General features: G+C 42.4%; 1 protein-coding gene across 1 annotated transcript; it reads right to left on the bottom strand.

Annotated features, from left to right (window-relative positions):
* Nucleotides 1-269: 269 nt before the first annotated feature.
* LOC129038181 (phosphatidylinositol 4-phosphate 5-kinase type-1 alpha-like) lies at nt 270-2,284 on the bottom strand. Its single transcript, XM_054490860.2, is given in 2 exon segments — nt 270-540; nt 543-2,284. Coding segments are annotated over 2 exon segments (1,836 nt in total). The 5' UTR covers nt 2,266-2,284; the 3' UTR covers nt 270-427.
* Nucleotides 2,285-22,542: the final 20,258 nt, after the last annotated feature.

Raw genomic sequence — 22,542 nt, 5'->3', positions numbered from 1 at the left:
AATGTGCCAGCTAGTCTGTCCTGAGGAAATTAAGAGTCCAGTTCCTGGTGAAAGATGAGGGGAAAGAAAACTGCCAAGTCCAGTAATCTCATTTCCAGCATGAAGAATGGGGGTCTGAAAAAAATTCAGTTGTGGAAGCCAAGGTTAGCCAGTTGAAAATCTGTGCCACCCAACTCTGGAGTGGAGGGGATGCTGTGGAGAGGATGGAGTGGTCCTTAACTGTCCGAGGCACTAATGCCCATTTATGAGGACAGAGAAGGAGAGGAGGCTCTTCTTCAGGAAGAAGATGGAGAGCGCACCTCGCTTCTTTTACACTCCTTTTTTTGATGACCAAGTAGAAGAAAATTCAACATTGCTGGGGCAAGGGCTGACATCTTGGGATCGCAGAGAGGCAGAATCTTGTTCCAGGTCTTCTGAGGCTTTGCGCTTAATGGGTGAACTCTGACTCTGTACATTCAAGCTTTTCCAAGGTTGTACTTGTAGTTAGCATATGCAAAGTCTTTCCAACTACAGGTGAGAAACTGTGGTCAGTAATAGGTAGCCCTCACTGATTTCCTCCAAAGGTGGATTCTGAGGTAAAACATCAGGACGACCAAGGTGAACACCTGGCTCCACTTGCACCTTTGTTATCACTTGTGACTTGTGTTCCCCAGAGACCAATGGCTGGTAAGTAATGCAGGAGTTGCCACTGGAGCCCGTTTGCGGAGAGAAAGATAAGCCAGACCGAAACTTTTTGGAAGGAGAAGGCTTCAAGGGGATCTTCTTAAATACTGCATTGCACATGAAGCGCTGGAACCGTTCAGCGTAGAAGCCTGGGCGATGCACTGAAACAGTGTCCCCGTCATGTACCACGGCTTTCCAAGAGTGCTCCAACTTCTTAAGAAATGTGTAAGACTGTAGAATGTCAATGATGCCAATATAAAGCAGAAGCCTTTCCCCTTTACTATTCTGAGCAGGGATGCCACCCATATGGTCATCGGTCTCCATGGTGTCGCCCAGTCGAGCCTCTCCCTGGATGGATTCCATGGCTGTGGAATACAGAGCCTTTTGGGGGGCCAGTCTTTGAGTGTCAACTGACACTTGAAGAGTGTCGCTGCTTAAGGGCTCTCCTTGTGCATGATCTATATTGTGGATTGACAGCAAGAGGCTATAGTCCATTATCTTGAAGCTCTGCAGCACCAAACAGTCACGCTGCACCGTCTTACAGAGAGCATTGTACATGTCAGCATCCAAAAAAAGACCATCAGGGATGTCTTGTAAGAAGTCTAGATCTTTAAATGTGGGAAGAGGCTTCTCTCGCTCTTTCTGGGAAGCCTGGCGTTTGTAGGTTGAGCCTTTGAGGTCATATTTGATATGCATTTTGACGGATCTTGGTAAAAGATTGTTCATCACCACAATCCGAATGTTCTTGCCACCTGCCTGCACACAGTACAGTCCATAGAATTTAGGCAGCAAAGTCCGAGGGTTCTGGTTGAGGTTCAAGTAGTATCCTGGAAGCAGCTTCTGCAGAAACTCCGCCTCTTTATGTTGGAGTGTCTTAATAATGAATTCATCGTCGCTGGACACATAGAACAGGGAACCACTAGCTCCAGAGCTACAGAGTTCAATCAGCGGCTCACTGCAGAGGGAGCACAAGTAATCATCGGGCGGGATACCAAATAGCTCCCGGAAGTAGCGGAAGGCAGCAGGCGCATAGGTCTTGAAACGAAAGTCATTGTAGTGATGAGCAGGGGTCAGGTCGCCCCCTTCACTGGGGAAGAAGATACTCTCCACCACGTAGAAATCTTGCATGAGGACATCACGCTCTGGTTTGGTACTCAGGCTCCCCACAGTGTAAGTAATGCCTAACTGGATGGCACCTTTCAAGGCCGATGAGGTTGTCTTTTTATAGGTTGTCTCTCCTGAGGAATCAACACCTCGATGGCCTGTTTTCTTGATGGGCTTGCCAGAGGCATAAGCCACCTCAGATGCCACGGGGCTCTTGATTCCAGATGCTGAGGACGCGGTACAGGAAGGGGCCCCGGGATCAAAGGATGAAAAACCGACCGCCAACGACGGTTGGGAGGAGGCCGACGCCATCTTGGCAGCCGCCTCCCCGTCAGCCGCCTGGCTCTCTTTCCATCTGCCTCTTCCTGTTCTGGGAATCGAATCTTCTCCACGTGTCTTTACAGAATCCGCGTTCTGCGGGCCACCTCCCCGCCCCCCCGGGGCCTCCCTCAGACACGTCGTCGAGCCGGATGCTGGACCGGCTGGAGGCCGCACCATTCGCCTGGCATGGGGGAGAATGCCCGTCTCGCACCCCCTCCACAAGTTTAACCGCTTTCCACAGAGGAGACTGTCCCCTTTCACAAAAGAGTAAGCTCAAGCGGACTGCTTGGACCCTGCGTCAAGACCAAGACACATTTGGAAAAAAAAAAAAACGAGACATGAAAAGTCCCAGAGGAGCGAACGCCGCCTCTCTGTCCTCCCTACCCACGACCTGTTTGTCGCCCAACCCAGCCGCTTCGATCCATCAGTTTCTTTCTTTTTTTTTTTTTTCTTTTTTTTTTTTTTTGAGACGGAGTTTCCCTCTTGTTGCCCAGGCTAGAGTGCTGTGGCACGATCTCAGGTCACCGCAACCTCCATCTCCCGGGTTCAAGCGATTCTCCTGCCTCAGCCTCCCAAGTAGCTGGGATTACAGGCATGCTCCACCACGCCCTAGCTAATTTTGTATGTTTAGTAGAGATGGGGGTTTCACCATGTTGGTCAGGCTGGTCTCGAACTCCCGAACTCAGGTGATCCACCCTCCTCGGCCTCCCAAAGTGCTGGGATTACAGGCGTGAGCCACTGTGCCCAGCCGATCCATCAGTTTCTTTACCTATCAACCCATTCCTACCTAAGCCTTTTTTTTTTTTTTTTTTTTTCAAGTTGCACCTAATGACTTGAATGCCCTATCATCTCAGGTCCTCTAGCCTCACTTCTCTCTTAGTATCAGAAACATACTTGAAATTCCAATTCATGTATAGAAGCTTTCTCAAACAACACCAGTGTTATGGAAGAAAGACCTCAGAGCTCTAGGAAGTGTGATGACTGATTTAAGAATCTGCTTGTGCCACTAGCTGATTGTTTGATCTTGGATAAGTCACTCAACATCCCTGGGGCTCTATTACTGCCTCTATGAAATGGGAAGAGAGGAGTTTAGGTGAATTTACATGATCCCTCCATACTCTAAAACCTATGGAATTAAGGAATAATATTTATTCCCTACCATCCTGTCAAAACCTATGATAATGACATGCTAATAAATAATGCCGCAAATATATTCTCTAATGAGACAGAAAAATTGTACACTTAATTTATATGAAATTTATTCTGTGTGCTGCTATGCCCCCAGCATACTATCATGAATGGACAAGTATTTGTGATAATAAAATATTTATAATGGGGATTTGCTTTTGTTTATGGCAGACTAGTCAATTTAAACCAACCTTCCTCAGAGAACAAATTTTTAAAAAAATTTGGTTGGATACATTGGAGTCCTAAGAAGTTAGTGAATAATTATAGTACTGAGATCTGGGAAAAGAAAGAAATACAGAGAGGTGAGCATTTGGGCCCACTGTTTCCTTAGGGACCTCTGCATGTTCCATTAGAGGTAGCTGAGAGTCTGATAAGCTTAGCAGAATTTTTGACAAACTCAGTGGATTAGGGAACAAAAAACTGAGTTTGGGGTCTGATACAGCAATTGTCTGGTAAACTTCCCAAAACTTTGGATTGAGACCCTGAAAGGCTATATAGCATGGGAGTAAATGTGTATAGAAATAGACCATTCCTCACAGACACTGCAATTCAGCTGCGAATCACCTCAATCCCTGGTGGGATCAAGATAATTGAGATGGGTAATATCCCTAGATGTCTGTAAAGAGCAAATTTATATTCCTCTTTGGAGAAATATATTAATAAGATTCTCCTAGACCTTAAATTCTCTCTCATTTTTTATGTGTAATGTCCAGAATTCAGGCAGTTATTATTATGTACATAAGGAGTCAAGACAATGTGACTGAATACCAGGAGAAATGATAGACAATAGAAATGGACTCACAGGGGATCCTGCCATATCCCAGTAATGTCATTCTCTTATGCAGATTTTAAAGTAACACTGATTAATATATTTAAAGAAATAAAAGACAAGATTGGCAACTTAAGCAGAGAACTAGAAATGCTATAAAAGAACAAAGTTCTACAACTAGAAATTATGATAACAAAAGAAAAACTCAATGGATAAGATTTATGACAGATTAGAGACAGCTAAAGAGAGAAGGAGTGGAGTAGGAAAATCTGAAGAAAATATCTAGAATGAAGCATAGAAAAATAAAAGTTTAGAAAATACATAAAAGAGGCTGGGCGTGGTGACTCATGCCTCTAATCCCAGCACTTTGGGAGGCTGAGGTGGGTGGATCACTGAAAGCTGGAATTTGAGACCAGCCTAGCCAACGTGGTGAAACCCTGTCTCTACTGAAAATACAAAAATTAGCCAGGCGTGGTGGCAGCCACCTGTAATCTCAGCTACTCCAGAGGCTGAGTCAGGAAAATCGCTAGAACCTGGGAGGCAGAGGTTGCAGTGAGCCAAGATTGCACCATGGCACTCTAGCCTAGGCGACAGAGCAAGGCTCCATCTCAAAAAACAAAAACAAAAACAAAACAAACAAACAAAAAGGATAGGAAGAAAAGAAAGAAAATACATAAAAAAGAAAAGATAGGGAATACAGTGAAAGAATGTAACATTTAGTCCTGGAAGGAAAGGAGAGAGAAAATGAGACAGAAGCAACATTTCAAGGGATAATGGCTGAGAATTTTTCAAAATTGATGAAAGACTTAAAGTCATAGTTTTAAGAATCATTGTAAACATCAAGTAAGATAAAAACAAAAATGATAGTAAAATTCTGCTGAAAGGCAAAGAGAAAATTTAAAGCAAACAAAGTGAGGTGGTAGGTGAGGAGAGATTATCCTCAAAGAATGAATCATAAGACTGACAACTAACTTCTTTACAGAAATAATAGAAGACAGAAGAATAAAGTCTTTGAATTTTGGAATTCTATCCCTAGCAAAAAGAACTATCAAGATTGACAAGGAAACAAAGACATTTTCAGGTAAACAACAACTGAGAGAATTTACCAGAAGCATCCCTGTAATAAAGGGAACACCAAAGAACATTCTCAGGCAAGAGAAAAATGACTCTAATTTTTTAGAGATGGGGGATGAAATGGAGAGCAAGAGAAATGGGGTAAATAAATGAGTAAATCCAAATGAATGTTGTTCTTCAAAAAATGATATTAATGCTATGCTTTGGAGTTTAGAAACATAATTGTTTAAAGTCTCAACAAAAATGAGGGATCTAAACAAAATTAAAGTATTATAAAGTCCTTTGCATTTTGAAGTAAAAGTGTTAATGATGTTAGCTTTGTTTTTTAAAATTAATTTTTTTTTTTTTGAGTAGGAGTCTTGCTCTGTTGCCCAGGCTGGAGTGCAGTGGTCTGATCTCGGCTCACTGCAACCTCTGCCTCCCAGATTCAAGCGATTCTCCTACCTCAGCCTCCAAGTAGCTGGGATTACAGGCGCCCACCACCACACCTGGCTAATTTTTGGGTTTTCAGTTGAGATGGGTTTCACCATGTTGTCCAGGCTGGTCTCAAACTCCTGGACTCAAGTGATCTGCCCAACTTGGCCTCCCAAAGTGCCGGGATTACAGGCATGAGCCACCGTGCCTGGCCTGCATGGTGTAATTACTAAAAAGTAATGAAAAGTAAAGAAATTACTAAAAAGTAATGAAAAATTGTAAAATGCTAGATTAATGGGAGAAAATTATTTTAAAATACCAAGTTAATTCAAAAGAAAGCAAAATGGAAGGGGGAGGAGGTACAGGAGAAGGAACTAGAATAGGCAAGAGAAGCATGAAGCCTAGGAGGATGTAAACCCCAATATATCAAGACATACGTTAACTACATAGCAACTAAATGCTTTTATTAAAATATTAATAGCTAGGTTTGTTTATTTTAATTTTTTTTTGAGACAGAGCAATGGAAACATACATAGTACAGTTGGGAGTATAAACTGGCACAACATTTTGAAAAAAAGTTTTGCACCATCTACTAAAGCTGAACAGAGCTGTGCCCAAAGACCTGGAAAATTCATTTCTAACAGAAATTGTGTCCATGTATATTATAAAACACATATAAGACTTTATAAGAGCATAATATGTAAAAGCCTCAAATTGGAAATAAATATCCAACAGGAGTCGAGTAGATAAATTGTGGTATATTCATCCAGTGGAATACTATACAGCCTCCCAAAATGAACTAACTCAGCTGCCTACAATAATATAGATATATATATAGATAATATATAACATAATATTGAGTGAAAGAAGTTGAACGTAAAATTAAATATACTATATGGTTTCATTTATATAATGTTGAAAACAGTAAAACTAATACCTGGTAGTGGTAGAAGACAAAATAGCAGCTACCTTTAAGAGACGGAAGTATACAGGGATTGGAAGGTGGGTCAAGGTGGCGCTTCTGGGGTGCTGCTAATTTTCTAACTCTTGACATGGGTGATAGTTACACAGGTGTATTCTCTCTGGATAATTCATTGAGCTGTGCACTTTTTAAAACTATGATTATGTTTATCCAAACTAGTGTTTAATATTTACTGAACTGTATGCTAAATGCTAGAATTAGAAAAACGAATCAGAGACAGTGCTTGGCTTCCAAGAATTTAGAGTCTAACTGTGGACAATGACTTATAGACAATTCACTAACATATTACGAGTGCTATCAAGGATTAATATACAGAATAAGATTAGGACCAGTCCTGCCTCGTAGGATCAGGGATTGGTTTTTTTTAAGGAGTTGACCTGTGAATTGGTCTCATGATTTGCCATTGTGAAAGTCGTCAGAATCAAAATGGAGTCATTTGTGTTAAAAGCCCTGGCAAATAGAGCTGAGGAAGGCCATGAATGCAGGGTACTCATGCATGAATGCCTGATAACAAGAACTACCACAAAAGACTTTGCCAATACCACAACCTTGTACAAAGGCCCTTGCAACCCTAACACACACAAAAACACTTCTGTGAAGACGTCTGCCTAGCAACTGCCTGTCTAGCCTCAGACTGGCACTATCCTTGCTATTGATCCTTGTAGCCATGGATAATTATCTCAAAACAATTATGTAATCCTCATTTTCCTTTAAAAGCCTTTTAAATTAATCTCCCTGAATTCGCACATACTTGACTATGGCGTGCATATTCCCATTACAACGCCCTATTCCCGAATAAACATAATTGTCTTTTAGAGTCTCCCTCTCTGTTTGTTCTTTGGATTGGCACCTTTCCACAAGTGAAAAAGAGGGAGAGGGATGTTGTATCAGTCTGTTCTCGCATTGCTATAAAGAAATACCTGAGACTGGGTAATTGATCAAGAAAAGAGGCTTAATTGGTCCACAGTTCCACAGAGCATGATGCTGGCATCCACTCAGCTTCTGGGGAAAGCCTCAGGAAACTTACAATTATGGCGGAAGGCGAAGCGGAGTTACATGGCCAGAGCAGGAGCAAGAGAGAGAAGCGGGAGGTGCCACACACTTTTAAACAACCAGATCTCATGAGCACTCACTATTGTGACAAAAGCACTAAGGGCCCTGTGGTGTTAAACCATGAGAAACCACCCCCATGATCCAATCACCTCCCGCCAGGCCCTACCTCCAGCATTGGGGATTACATTTCAACATGAGATTTGAGTGGAGACATGGAGCCAAACCGTATCAGATGTTCTACGTAGAAAGTGCATGAAATGAACAAAGTTTAAAATGCAGGCATATCCACTCAGCCTCTCAAAAGACAATGAGAAAACTCAGTGCTTTACAAATTTTGCATCAGTGCTAAAGACTGCTGAGAGGAGGGTCTGCCTCCAGTGGGCATGGGTAAAAATAGAATCAGCAGAAGTTTTCCTTTTTAATCCTAAACTCCATGCCTAGTGCTATGGTCTGAATATTTGCATCCCTTTTTCTGTAATATGTGGATAGGTTTGTTTTGACATGTTGGTAATTTAAATCCCCTGAAGAGAGGAACCTCATCAGAGTGTGAGTCTTACCTCAATCAAAGTCATGTTCACTGGCTGTCATACACATATTTTCAGCGAGTTTTGGCTGGCTAAAGTGAGGTTTAGCTAGATTCTTTAGGCTTGGGTAAGGACTGCATGCTTTGATTGTAGCAGTTTTGTCATTAGTGTCTTGGTCACATGTTGCATTCACATGTTGAAATCCTAAGCCCCTGGCCAGGAGAGGTGGCTCATGCCTGTAATCCCAGCACTTTGGGAGGCCAAGATGGGTGGATCACCTGAGGTCAGGAGTTCGAGACTAGCCTGCCCAACATGGTGAAACCCTGTCTCTACTAAAAATACAAAAATCAGCTGGGCATGGTGGCACATGGCTGTAGACCTAGCTACTTGGGAGGCTGAGGCAGGAGAATCGCTTAAACGCAGGAGGCGGAGGTTGCAGTGAGCTGAGTTCGCACCACTGCACTCCAGCCTGGCCAACAGAATGAGACTCCACCTCAAAAAAAAAAAAAAAAAAAAAAAGAAAGAAAAGAAAAGAAAAATCCTAAGCCCCAAGGTGACAGTATGAGAAGGTAGACCTTTGGGAGACAATTAGATTACAAGGGTGGACACCTCATGAATGGGATTAATGCCCTTATAAAAGAGAGCTGCCTTCCCCCTTCCACCACATGAGGACACAGTGAGAAGGTGCCATCTGTAAACCAGAAAGCAGCCCTCACCAGACACCAAATCTGCCGGGACCTTGATCTTGGACTTCCCAGCCTCCAGAACTGTGAGCAATAAATTTCTGTTTTCTATAAGCCACCCAAATCATAGTATCCTGTCATAGCAGCTTAAATTGACTAAGACACCTGGATCTTAGCTTCTTTAGAGAGGATTTATTTTGTGTTCTGTAGTAGCTAAGCACTAACAGAAGTAAATATTTAAATTACAAAATTGTGCATATCTTTAGGGGAAAAAGTGAGCACTTCTGTGTCCCCGTTTGCACTCTGCTCTCCAGATGCTGATGACGCTTCCCAAAGCACAGCAAGAAACACGCCTACTCCATGGCTTTCTGAGTTTCTGTCTGCTCACGCTGCTGACGCCAGCACTGCCGTCCCCACTGGCAAGCTGGGACATCCCCTAGATAACTCTCCAAGTGAGCGGACGGTAAACTGACGTTGAGAGGAGACACTGCAGTCCTATTTTGTGTGTGCCTCTGCTGTCACATTTAACACAGGGCTGTGTAGTCATCTATTGAGGTGTCTGTCTCTCTGACTAGACTAAGGCTTGTGGTGAGGACCATCTATTCATGTTGTCTGGTTTGCCAAGCACAGTGGGAAGCAAAGGGGATGCCCCACGGGTGCTTAACAGGCATTTGCTGAAATAAAGTACAGGTGGTAAGTGGCCCTAATAGTGCAGCTGTGGCATCAGTGAAGCTGATCTTTAGTTCCATGAGGGAGTGGACTGACAAGAGGAGCGTTTGTCATCCACATGAAGACACCTTTTGAGCATGAAAGTAGGTGTCACTAATACATACAGCAGGACAAAACCAGGATTTTCTGGAGGAAGCAGAGGTACGGTCACCTTACGACTGTCAACACAGGATTATTACGAGGTGTCTGTGTGTCACCCTAGGAAGTCCTGTCTCCCTTGTGTTCCCAATCCAGAGCAAGCTCAGGGAACACTCTTGGGCATTCGGGATCTCTGGAAGCAAAGGTTGCCCTGGGACTAGAGTTGGCTTCCTCCACCTGCATTTCCCCAAGAATCCTAATGGCGACACACTGTGTTTTCAACAGTTGAGCTCCCGTCTCATGTGGAATCTGTGGGTTCCTGCTAAATCACCAGAGTGTGGTGTTGGTGCACCTGGTGTGAGCCAGCACAGTGACTCACGCAGGTGCTGAGAGGCAGGGCTTTGCTGCTGCTTGGTTGCTGTGGCCAGTGTTTACTTGACAGCACCACGCTGTGCTTGCAGGGAACACATGTGTGGTACAGCATGCTCTCCCTCTGCCCTGGTCTTCTGCTTCAGAGACAGGACCTTCCCCAGAGCAGGGTTTCCATCCTGCTTCTCTGTCTACATTAGGGGAAAGCTTGCTGTTTTTTATCTCACTCCGGGAACTGCTGAGCCACAGTTGCGGTGGTTTCCCTGATGGCATGGGGATAAGTTCAGGAGACAATAAATGTCTTGGTAGACAGAAGACTTCCTAAAATATGTAGTCTGACAAAAAGGGAGATGAATGACAAAGATATAAATTTGCAATGAAAGAAAACAGTACCCCCAGCACCAAAAAATACTTTCCATGCTATGTAAGTTATGCATAAACACTACAGCCGATTCACATTTGATAAACTATTAACTTCCCCATTTCTTTGGTAGGAAGGCTGTGGAGTGAGATAAAGCAGGATTGCACTATGGAGGACAAACATCTCGGCATCCAGTACACTTCAAAATGTTTCTTTTTTCTGTTTTCAAGACTGGCTGCTATTTCCTCCATGCCTCTTGTTTATTAACGTGTTGACTCATCTAGAGCCCAGTGCCTTGTTCCACACCAGAGAGATGGACTTGTGCCTCTGCCAAGTGGAGTCGGCTCGAGAGATAACAGCCAGCGACAACAATGGTCTTCCTCAGTCCCTCAGCCAAAAAAACCTTTGGCATAGCGGGCTGAGAATAACTTATCATCAGTGCCCTGGAAGGCTCTGAAGTTCGGGGAGCATGGAGTGGTTGTTTGCCAGACAGAGATAACAGGCAGGATGCCGCAGAGAGCCAGACGTGCTCTGAACTCAGGGCCCCACCTGGCAGACGCAGAAAAGGAAAAAGGGATGAAGCAGCCAATTAGCACGTGGTTTCCTGGTTGCCCGGTCCATGCTGCCAACAGCATCCAACATTCTGAGGTTTGCCAAAAGGATCTCGTTTACTCCTGGGTCACATAAAGAGTACTTAACTTTTCCCCCTACTCCTTGCTGTCATCTTAAGAGTACTTATTAACTTTTTAAAAAAACTAATGCAATCAACTCATCTTGAAGAGTTTGCTCACTGTCCATTGCTCTCAGAAAAAAAAATCCATGATTATCTGACAGGGTGAGGGTTTGATTGTCACATAAATCATTCTCTTGATGGTTGACACATCCTTGACTCTCAAAGGATGGGGTTGATAACCTACAGAGGCAATTGAGAATAGCCTAAGACTGGACCTGCTTGTTTTGAGCTGCCTAAAGAGCCTCTGAAACTAGTGTTAACTGTTCCACTCACTAACCTTGCCTTTATGAGGTAGGAGGTGGGACCCAACTCTGGAGACGGGGCTCAGGCACTGGACCAAATTAAGGACTAGCTAAAACAGGACCAGGGTGGAAGCAGCTTTCCATAAGGCATGCCCACCAGTGTGCCATGTCAGTTTACCATTGCCATGTCAACATCCGGGCGTTATCGCTCCTTTCCATGGCAATGATCTGATGACCCAAAAGTTAGTACCCCTTTCCTAGAAATTTCCGCATAAACCATCCCTTAGTCTGTATATAATTAAAAGTGGGTATAAATATGACTGCAAAGCTGCCCTGAGCTGCTCCTCTCCGCTTATGGGGTTGCCTGGATCTGCAGGAGCAGTCATGGAGGTATAACACTGCTGCTTCAGTTAAGCTGTTTTTGTCTACCTCCAGCATGCCCTTGAATTCTTTCCTGGGCAAAGCCAAGAACCCTCGTGGGCTAAGTCCCACTTTGGGGCTCACCTGCCCTGCACCATTTAGATGTAGAGATGGGCTACACTGCTTTGCAGGCTTCTTTAGCCCAAGTCATTAGATGCACGGGTAGCCATCACCTTTGAAAGATTCTGTTGTAAACTTGTGATAAAAATGCCTTTCATGGTCTCATAGACATTTTTTATAATAACTAAAATAGTGATTGTTTTCATTACAAGCTCAGTATTGTACTATAAATCACTTAACCGCTAAAGTACAATGTAAGTCCTGAATGGCAACGTCAGTGTTATTAACCATTATTAACTCAAGGACAGTGGGGAGTAAGGAAGATGAGTTCTGTTTCATCATTTTCCAAAGTCACAGAGCTTGTTCTTCAACACTGACTCAAAGCAAATGCCATAGCCTGCCTTGTTATAAGAATTTTGATACATAGTTAATATTTACATAATGACTTACAATTCAACCTGAAAGCTCCCATGTCAGTACTAAGTAACTTAATTACACCATGTATAAATACAGTACTGTCGGCCCTCCCTACCCTTAGGCTTCCCATCTGCAGATTCAACCAACTGTGGATCAAAAATATTCAGAAAAGGCCGGGCGCAGTGGCTCATGCCTGTAATCCCAGCACTTTGGGAGTCCGAGGCAGGTGAATTACAAGGTCAGGAGTTCAAGACCAACCTGGCCTACATGGTGAAACCTTGTCTCTACTAAAAATACAAAAATTAGCCTGGCATGGTGATGCATGCCTGTAATCCCAGCTACTTGGGAGGCTGAGGCAGGAGAATCTCTTGAACCCGGGAGGTGAAGGTTGCAGTGAGCTGAGATCGCACCATTGCATTCCAGCCTGGGCGACAGAGCAAGACTCTGTCTGGAGAAACAAAAAATTTCAGAAAAAAACAATTAAAAATAACAATACAACAACAAATAATAACACATGTAAGAATCAAGGCAGCATAACAACCATTTGCGTAGCATTTAGATTGTATTAAGTATTAGAAGTAATCTAGAGATTTTTAATGGATATCAGGAGGACGTGCATGGATTTTATGCAAATACAGCGTCATTTTCTCTAAGGGATTTGAACAGCCACAGATTTTGGTATCCACTGGAGGTCCTGGAACCAATCCCCCACCAATACCAAGGGACGGCTGTATATTTTTTCCCCCGACCTAACACCTACTCACTTTTGGACAGCACTATAAAATAATCAGCATCATCTCCAGAAGTATTTATCAGGCATCTATCATGGTATTGTGTTAATTAGGTCATCTACTGAAAGGCAGAATGTTCTTCACTTCAGATTTTACAGCACCCTTTTTTCATAATATGTGGATAGGTTTGTTTTTAAATGTTGATGACTTAAACCTCCTGAAGAGAGGGACCTCATCAGAGTGTGAGTCTTACCTCGATCAAAGCCTGATCATACAACCTATTTTCAGCATGTTTCTAGCAAGTTAAGGCGAAGCTTAGCTAGTTTGCTTAGGCTTGGGTAAGGACCACACACTTTGCTTGTAGTGTTCTTAGTCTCTTGGTCTAAGCAAGGCTGTGATTCGCCATCTGAACTCAATAGTGCCGTTTCTTGCACTGGGTGGTTTGCTAATTTCACATAGATAACCCAAAGAAAGTTCAAGATCAGAAAGAGAGAAGATTGACTTACTTGTTATGAGGGGATTTTCGTTCACAGAGCCATAAAAATATAATCATGAATTTTGTGGATACTGCCTCCTTTGGGCCAGCCATCTAGGGGACAGGTGGGAAGTGATGCCATTGTCTAGAAGCCCTAGGGTTGCAGGTGGCTGCTGGCAAAGCGACCCACCATCCATCGCTTGCTGCATCGGGATCAGGGGCCGTTCCATGAGCTGCTGCCCTGAGAGGCCTCGGTGTTTCTGTTATTTGCTACCAGCTTCTGCATAGAAATCACTCTGAGTATTTACATCCTTTGCTATTGTTCCCATTTCCCCCTATTTTCATGTCCATTAAGCTGACACTGTACAGGCTTGATGACAGTGTCTTGTTGTCAGTGGTTTTCTCCACACAGTAAAATGGTGCCCAGTGGGAGAATAAAGTCTCCTTGCTCCATAGAAGGCCTGCACTTTACATGTATATATGAGAAAAAGCTAGTTTCTGTTAGTCTATAATGTATTAAGATGTGGTTAGTGAAAAATTGCCTTCCAAAATTCAGTTAATGTAGAAAATTAAGTATTTTTTTAAAGTTTTCAGACTGCTTATTATAGAATGAAATTGGCCCTTGTCTTATCTCAGCCACTTTACCCCGAATCTGGACATTTTATTATAAATACAGTTCTGCTTTCAGACCACCATATTTTTGGAAAAGAAAATTGTGTAAGGTAAAAGTGATTACATTCAACATATTTAAGGCAAATCATCCGAAAGTTAAAAAGAAGTAAAGACAATCTGAATTCCTACCATATTACTGTATTTTCTGAAATATAAGGTGCACTCAATTTTTTTACGTGCTCCCTTTGCTGAAGCGGAATAATACCTTACAGTGGATATTTATACTCCACTATATAAATATCCCTGACTTATGATGGTTCAATTTAATGATTTTTCAATTTTACAGTGGTGTGAAAGTGATATGCATTCAGTAGAAACTGTACTTCAAATTTTAAAGTTTGCTCTTTCCCTGGACTAGCAATACCGTATTCTGTAGAGTATTCAGTACAGTAATCTCTCTGGATGCTGGGCAGCACAAGTGAGCTACAGCTACCAATCAGCCATATAATCACAAGGCTAAACAACTAATACTCAACAGTGTATTGCATTACCAGAAGATTTTTGCCCAACTGTAGGATAAGGTAAGTATTTGAACATGCTTAAGGTAGGCTATGCTAAGCTATGATGTTTGGTAGGTTAGGTGTATTAAATGCATTTTCAACATCTGGTATTTTCAACTTACAATGGGTTTATTGGGATGTAACCCCATTGTAAGTCAAGGAGCATCTGTATTTCATGAGTGAGTGTTCCTTTTCTCCCCAGCTCCCCCAAAGTCTGTCATCATCTTAAAATTAGTGATGTCTTAAAATTAAAGGAATAAAGAGTTTCAAGAATTAAACAGAGATGTAATTTTTCTAGATTTCCTCAGAGCCTGTAATTTCACATATTAAAGTTTAAAGATTAGGTTTTTTTATTTTTGATTAAGTGGCTGTGATACATATACTTAATGTCACATACAAGAGTGATCATCCTACTCTACATTTCTTGAATAAGATGTAAGCAAAATTATTATCCATTATAACATTTAGAATTCCTTAATTACTGACAGTTAATGACTCAGAATGGTAAGAAATAAAATATAAAATTCAATAATGTTTCCACTTGAAGGTAGGCCTCTGAAATTCCCTGTATATCCTGGCAACTATTGTGTAATGCATATGTGCATATACAAGCAATGTTTTCAGGCTCTATGCATTAGGCCATTCTTGCATTGCTATGAAGAAATAACTGAGCCTGGGTAATTTTATAAAGAAAAGAAGTTTATTGGCTTATGGTTGTGCAGGCTGTACAGGAAGCGTGGCACCGGGCATCTGCTCAGCTTCTGGGGAAACTTCAGGAAGCTTACAGTGATGGTGGAAGGTGAAGGGGGAGCAGGCATCTCACATGGTAAGAGTGGGAGCTTAGGAGACCACTATACTTATGACTACAGTCTCATTATAAAAGATACAACTCAAGATCAGCCAAATGGAAGAGACTTATAGAGTAAGGTCTGGGAAGGTCCCAGATGGAGAGTGTCCATGCCCTCCTCCATGGAATCTGAGCACATCACCCTCCCAGGACATCACTGAGTTGTTCACCAACCAGGAAGCTCTACTGAGCCTCGGTATCCAGAGATTTTACTGGGGCCTTATCATATAGATGTGATTGATTAAATCATTGGCCACAAGATTGAACTCAGTCTCTACCTGTCCTCTCCTCTCCCTGGAGGTTGGACTGGCTAAGAATTCCAACACTCTAATCACACAGTTGGTCTTTCTGGTGACCAGCCCCCATCTTGAAGCTACCTAGGGGCCACCATGGATCACCTCATTAGCATAACAATTCCTGTCATTCAGGAAGTTCAAAGGGCTTTTGAAGTTCTGCCCCAGGAACAGGGAATAAAAACTAGATCTATGGTCTCCATTATACCACATTATACAGATTTTGTATAAGATTCTTATTAGTGGCTCCAACTCTTACCTTTCTACTGGCTTACTTACAGGCTACTGCAGTCTTGCAGCATATGTTGCTGTCATCTGAACTTCAGCAATTTTCAAGTTATGCTTAGTGTCATGTCCCAAATTAGCTTCCCAAATTAGCTTCCCAAGTTCCCCATGATCAATAAAAACCACTGCCCTCCTGGACATGAGAGCTCCAAGTTTTAGATTAACCCTTGACTCTCTTTTATTATTAAGATTTTGTATAAGTCTTGTCTGACTGCTAACTGCACTATTTAGATTACTTTCTAGCCTTTTTGAACATACTTCTGCTTAAAAAGTGTTAAAAGTCCCAAAGCAAACAAAGCAGTTAGAATCTGGGTCATGTTAAGCTCTATATACTTCTTTACTTGTCCTTTCTCCCAGAGATTCCAGTATGTCAAGAATTTCTGGGCTAGATTATAGTTGAATTGCAAATACAAATTTAGTCATCCTCAGCCCTTCTGAATCTAAGATCGCCAGTAGTAGTGTTTGAGGGAACTGCTCCCTGGGTCCTCACCAAACTGCCACTAGATATCTTGCAAAGCAGGTTTTTGCATTTAAACCTGGAGGGTGGCTGGGTAGCATGGGAGTGGCAGGAAGACTTGGCAGACAGTAGTAGGTGGTTGCAGGTTACAAACAAGCTGATCTCTTTTTTCCTGGTGGTTGCAGGTTACAAACAAGCTGATCTCTTTTTTCCTTTTCTTTCTTTTTTTTCTTTGTTCATCTATTCTATACATCCCTCAAAGCAACATTTCCTGGCCTACTTCTTTAGTGCATCCACTCACTCATTTGAGCCTTTGTTTATTCATTTATCCAGTCTCGAGTGCCTCTTCCAGGCCAGGTACTGTTCTAGCATCAGGATAGAGCAGTGTTTAACAAAACATGGCACCCATCCTCTGCAAAATCCCAGTCTAGAGGCTGAGGCAACAGATAAGTAAACAGATATACAAGATAACTTTAGATTGTGATAAAGGCTATAAAAACAATGTTAGGCTAAGGTGATAGAGAGTGATGGGAGGTGGTGTGTAGCTTAGATCGGAAAGAAAAGGCCTTTCTGAGGAGGCAGCATTGGATCTTAAGTCAAGTTCTGAAATCAGAGAAATTGGGGCAAAATATGTCCAGCTTGAGTTTGCTATTCACATCAGGAAAGCCTTCTGCCCTGAGAGCCCTGATGTCCTTTCTGGGGGCCAGTGTGATAAAACCACATGATCAGGTTACTGCATCCTCCCCTTATATGGCCCCCAGAAGCTCTTTTGGGGACACAGGTCCCCTTAGTGTCCCCAGGAGAGCTTCTGGGGGCCATACGAGTTTCCTGCTGAAGTGATAGCTCAGGATTGAGCCTTTTTGATGCTGCTCCTTTACCTTCCACGGCTCAGCCTCTCACTGCCTCCCTTTCCCTCTCCCTCCCCTCCTCTCTCTCTTCCTAACTAACCCTCCCTCTGTTTATGTAGGTGGTGACTGAGTCTATTTTTATGGTACACAGGTCACAGGCAGCCCGGCTGCCCTCCGTGAGGCCTTCTGCTTTTGGGCATCTTGGTGGGGAGCACACCAGCACCGCAGTGACAGTGACCTGGGAAGAATGCTGGGAGCCAGGAGCACTCCGCAGGCATTTGCTGCTTTTTTATAAGCAGCCCCTAGGTGACTGAATGCCTTATTATTAAGTCATGCAAGGGGAAAATAATCACTTTCGGACTGAGACCAAATATGAGTATGTTCAGCACCAAAGGCAACTTGCTCAGAATATTTTATGAACAGATATTTTTTTAAGTCTCAACTGTGGCTTAAAGATACACTTTTGTTGTAGTCCTTAATAGTAACTCATCTGAAATACAGGTACGTCCATTTCTAGTCATCTGCATTGATACATCAGAATAATGTGTTTAATCCAACTTAATTTAATAGATGATAAAATACTTGTATGCAAATCCTTTTGTCTAGAAGTTCCAAAATTTCATTCTCACTTCCTGTTCTGTTCCTTCCACTCACCTTGTGCTCACCATTCCCCATGCCATACTGGACCATCACTTCGTATGGCCTGGCAAGGCTCTCTCTCCCATCTTCCCCATCTCACTTGTTACACTGAGAAATGGAAGTGGAGAGAAATAGAAATGTACAGAGCATTCCCAGGGGCGTATCCTAAGGATAAGCTGGGATTCTTTTCAGGTGTTTCTCCTTCGAGCTCCTGCCAAACTGATAGCTATACCCCGATGAATTCACACAGGAAGTTAGAAAGTCAACAGGAATTGCCTCCCAAGCCAGAACACTACCCTAGCTATACTACTAGGGTATCGCCTGCTCTATAAAGACTTTGTTAACCACTCATCAGGAATAGCCTGCTCGTAAATAATGAAAAGTTGCCTGTAGAAAACATATTACACTCAAGAGAATAGTATCAGTGCAAGAAGTAGAAATAAACAAGCCAGCAAGTCCCAAGACTGCTCTATCAACAGGGAATTAAGGCTCCGGGTAGAGCCCCCCACCAGTGTTCCAGGTTCATTCACTCCTGGGGCTCTTGGTTCCAATGTTGGACACTTCTGGCTGTTAGAGGGTTCTTTCTTTTATTGGGCTGAAATTTCTCTCTATGCACTGGAAATAGTTGTGTGCCTGATGGGAGGCATAGCGAGTAGAGAGGCTACAGAATCTTTCATGTGTCGTATCCCTAGATGGAACACACTGATTTCAGTGAAGATTTTTATATCAAGTTTTTTCAAATTCCCTCACCAACGTACTTGTCCTCCTTCTGAATTCTAATTTGTCTCTGTCTCTCAAATTGTGGTGCTCCAACCCTCTTCTTTCAGTGCCCTCTCACTTGCTTTCAACCTCCCGCTTCCCTTCAATCCTGATCCCTTTTGGCCCCTTTTCCTCTGATGGGAATACTGGGATGGTATCCATTAGGTGATACTCCCACCTGAGAAGTTTAGCTGTATGGTACTCCTGTTATGTATTCCTAAAGACATTGATGGTGGATGTGTGGATCTGAATATATATATTTGATGGGGTTGGTAATTCCTGTCTATTTTTCTCTGTATTTGCAAACTCAGGAAGGGCAGGCATAGGACTGTACTAGGAGCACCTGCCTTCCCAGACAGAACTCATCCAAACGTCCCGTGACAATAGTAATAGCATTACATATTTATGTTGAGGGCTTATTTAATAACAGCCACTGTTTTTCTGGGGGGGTGTTGGACAGAGTCTCGTTCTGTCACCCAGGCTGGAGTGCAGCGGCATGATCTTGGCTCACTGCAACCTCCACCTCCCAATTTCAAGAGATTCTCCTGCCCCAGCCTCCTGAGTAGCTGGGACTACAGGTGTCCACCACCACGCCTGGCTAATTCTTGTATTTTTAGTAGAGGCGGGGTCTCACCACGTTGGCCAGGCTAGTGTCGAACTCCTGATCTGAAATGATCCACCCACCTCGGCCTCCCAAAGTGCTGGGATTACAGGCGTGAGCCACCACACCTGGCCAACAGCCACTGTTTTAAAAGCATTACATAGGTTTTCTCATTTAATTTAGCCCTCACAAACTTACAAAGTAGACAGGAAGCTACAGCTCAGAATGATTTCATAGCTGGCCCAAGGCTGTGCAGCCAGTGTGGTGGACCCAGTATTAGAATCCACCTCCACAGCCACCATGACATCCTCCAGCCACGTTTTTGGTTTTTGCTATGGTGTTATCTTAGTCAGTTTGGGTGCTATAACAAAATGCCATAAACTGGGTGGCTTATAAACAACACAAATTTATTTCTCACAGTTCTGGAGGCTGGAGGTCCAAGGTCAAGGGACTAGCAGATTGAGTGTCTGGTGAGGGTGGTGTTTGCAAATGGTGGCTTTTTGCTGTGCCCTCATACGATACAAGGGCAAAAAAGCCCCCTCTTCTGTAAGGGCCCTAGTCTCATTCATGAGGGCACTAATCCCCCTCAGGACCTAATCACCTCTTAATACCATCACATTGGGGATTAGGCTTCAATGTAGGAATTTTGGGGGCACATAAATGTTCAGACCATAGCAGGTGTCTAATATAAATTATTTGTGGATTTACTAGTAGTTAAAATAATCAAAACCTAACCTGTCTTCCAGTTTTATCCATTTTGAGTATCTGAAAAATTTTAAGCAAAGACTCAAAATGTTTTTAAGGTCAATTTGTCAAGTGAAAATCTGTGGATTTGGCTATATGAAGGTGTGTGCTTATATTCTTCATGCTTGCGCTCTTAACACGGTTTACACTGTAATTATTACAAGCACATCAAAATTGTGTACATGTCTTTCCTACACGATGAGCTATAACAGAATGGCTGCTTTTTGTGTTTTTAAATAAACTTTATTGAGGTATAATTTATGTACACTAAGATGTGTACACTTAACAGTTTGATGAGTATTGACAAATGTATAAATCCACGTACCAGCACCCTAGTCGAGGTACAGAACATTTCCATCCATCCAGAAAGCTGCTAGAAGTACAACCATGCATACATAAGTGGAATCTTTGTATCTGACCTTTTTCACTCAGCCTGTTTTTGAGATTCATCTATGTTGTTCTGTATATCAACAGTTCTTTTATTGTTATTGTTGAGTAGCATCTTATTACTGTATGAACATACCACAACTTGTGTATGCATTCACTCACTGATAGACGTTTGAGTTGTTTCCACCTTTGGCTATTTTGAATTAAGCTGCTGTGAATATTCATAGACAAGTCTTTTGTGGATGTGTTTTCATCTCTTTTTTGCAAAATCCTGGGGGCAGATTTGCTAAATCATACATTAAGTGCATCCTTAACTTTGTAAGAAACTGCCAAACGTTTCCAAAATGGATGTTTTATTTTATATCCCCACCAGTGGTACAGGAGAGTTTCAGTTGCTCCACATCCTTGCCAACACTTGGTATTGGTCGTCTTTTTTTTTTTTTTTAAGTATCAAGTATGCACTGAAAGATACATCAACATTAATACAGAAGAAACGGAGCCAAATCATTTAATCAAATAATATAATAATATAATTCTGGCTGGGTGCGGTGGCTCATGCCTGTAATTCCAGCACTTTGGGAGGCCAAGGTGGGTGGATCACAAGGTCAGGAGATAGAGACCATCCTGGCTAACATGGTGAAACCCCATCTCTACTAAAAATACAAAAAAATTAGCCAGGTGTGGTGGCACGCGCCTGTAGTCCCAGCTACTCGGGAGGCTGAGGCAGGAGAATGGCGTGAACCTGGGAGGCGGAGCTTGCAGTAGGCCGAGATCGCGCTCCAGCCTAGGCCACAGAGTGGGACTCCATCTCAAAAAAATAATAATTATTATTATTATTATACATCTCGGGAAATTGAAAGCTGGAAACTTGGCAGGGGCTTCCACATTATGGAACAATTTCCATAGCTGCAATGAACTTAAAACAAATACACTTAAACATTTATAAATGTATGTTTTGCCTGGAAGGAGTCTGGCAAAAACAACAAATAATCTTAAATGTATACATTTCATAAAAGTGGTAATGATTTTTCCCAATGCTTCCCATTCACCTTCACCTTAAAGAGAGTTCTGACTTGGCTCATTTAATTTCTTCCCTTCCTCAGTCACTCAAAAGTGTTCTTCCATTTCTTGGTCACTGATTTGGACATTTTTGATGTCCAGGCAGTAGGAAAAGCAGTCTATTTGAGAGGTAAAAGTGGCATTCGGGCTAGAGCTTGGTTAGAACTAATTCTGAGAATGTTCTAGAAAGAGTTATCAGAGTAGTTGTAAGTATGAAAAAAGCAGACAGCAGAAAATTATTGTGGCAGACTATATACATTACCTTCTCTTCATAAAAACAAAGCAATCATTGTTTTTCCTGAATTGCCTGGTGGTAGATGGGGTGTGTTCTTAACTAAGCACTGCTTTGACAAGACAGAGGGATGTGGTGCCGTCATCTTTTCAATAGGAAATGTATATGTGCATATATTTGTGTATATGTATTTTTCCTATATTGATTGCTTATATACATATTCACATCCTTATACATATCTATGTTTTATAACTTGAACCTAGTTTTTTTCAACTTTATTGAGGTATAATTTATAAAAAATTATATAATTCAAGTTGTACAACATGATTTTTGATACATGTATACATTGTGAAATGATTATCACAAGCTAATTAACATATTCATTACCTCAGATAGTTACCTTTTGGGGGATGTGTGTGCATGTGTGCGCCTGCAGTGAGAATACTTAAGACCTCCTCTCAGCAAATTTCGGGCATATAATGCATTATTATTAACTACAGTTACTGTGCTGTACATTAGGTCTCTAGAACTTACTTTTTTTTTGAGATAGAGTCACTGGAGTGCAGTGACGTGATCTTCTGATCTTGGCTCACTGCAACCTTCGCCTCCTGGGTTCAAGCGATTCTCTGCCTCGGCCTCCCACGTAGCTGGGATTATAGGCGTGCACCACTATACCCAGCTAATTTTTGTATTTTTAGTAGAGATGGGGTTTCACCGTGTTGGTCAGGTTGATCTTGAACTCCTGGTTTCAGGTGATCTGCCTGCCTCGGCCTCCCAAAGTGCTGGGATTGCAGGTGTGAGCCACTGCACCCGGCCAACTTACTTATTT

Source organism: Pongo pygmaeus, chromosome 5 (genome assembly GCF_028885625.2).
Source record: "Pongo pygmaeus isolate AG05252 chromosome 5, NHGRI_mPonPyg2-v2.0_pri, whole genome shotgun sequence".
Taxonomy (NCBI): domain Eukaryota; kingdom Metazoa; phylum Chordata; class Mammalia; order Primates; family Hominidae; genus Pongo; species Pongo pygmaeus.
Note: the sequence above shows the minus strand (reverse complement) of the source record. Positions and strands in the feature narration are given on the sequence as shown.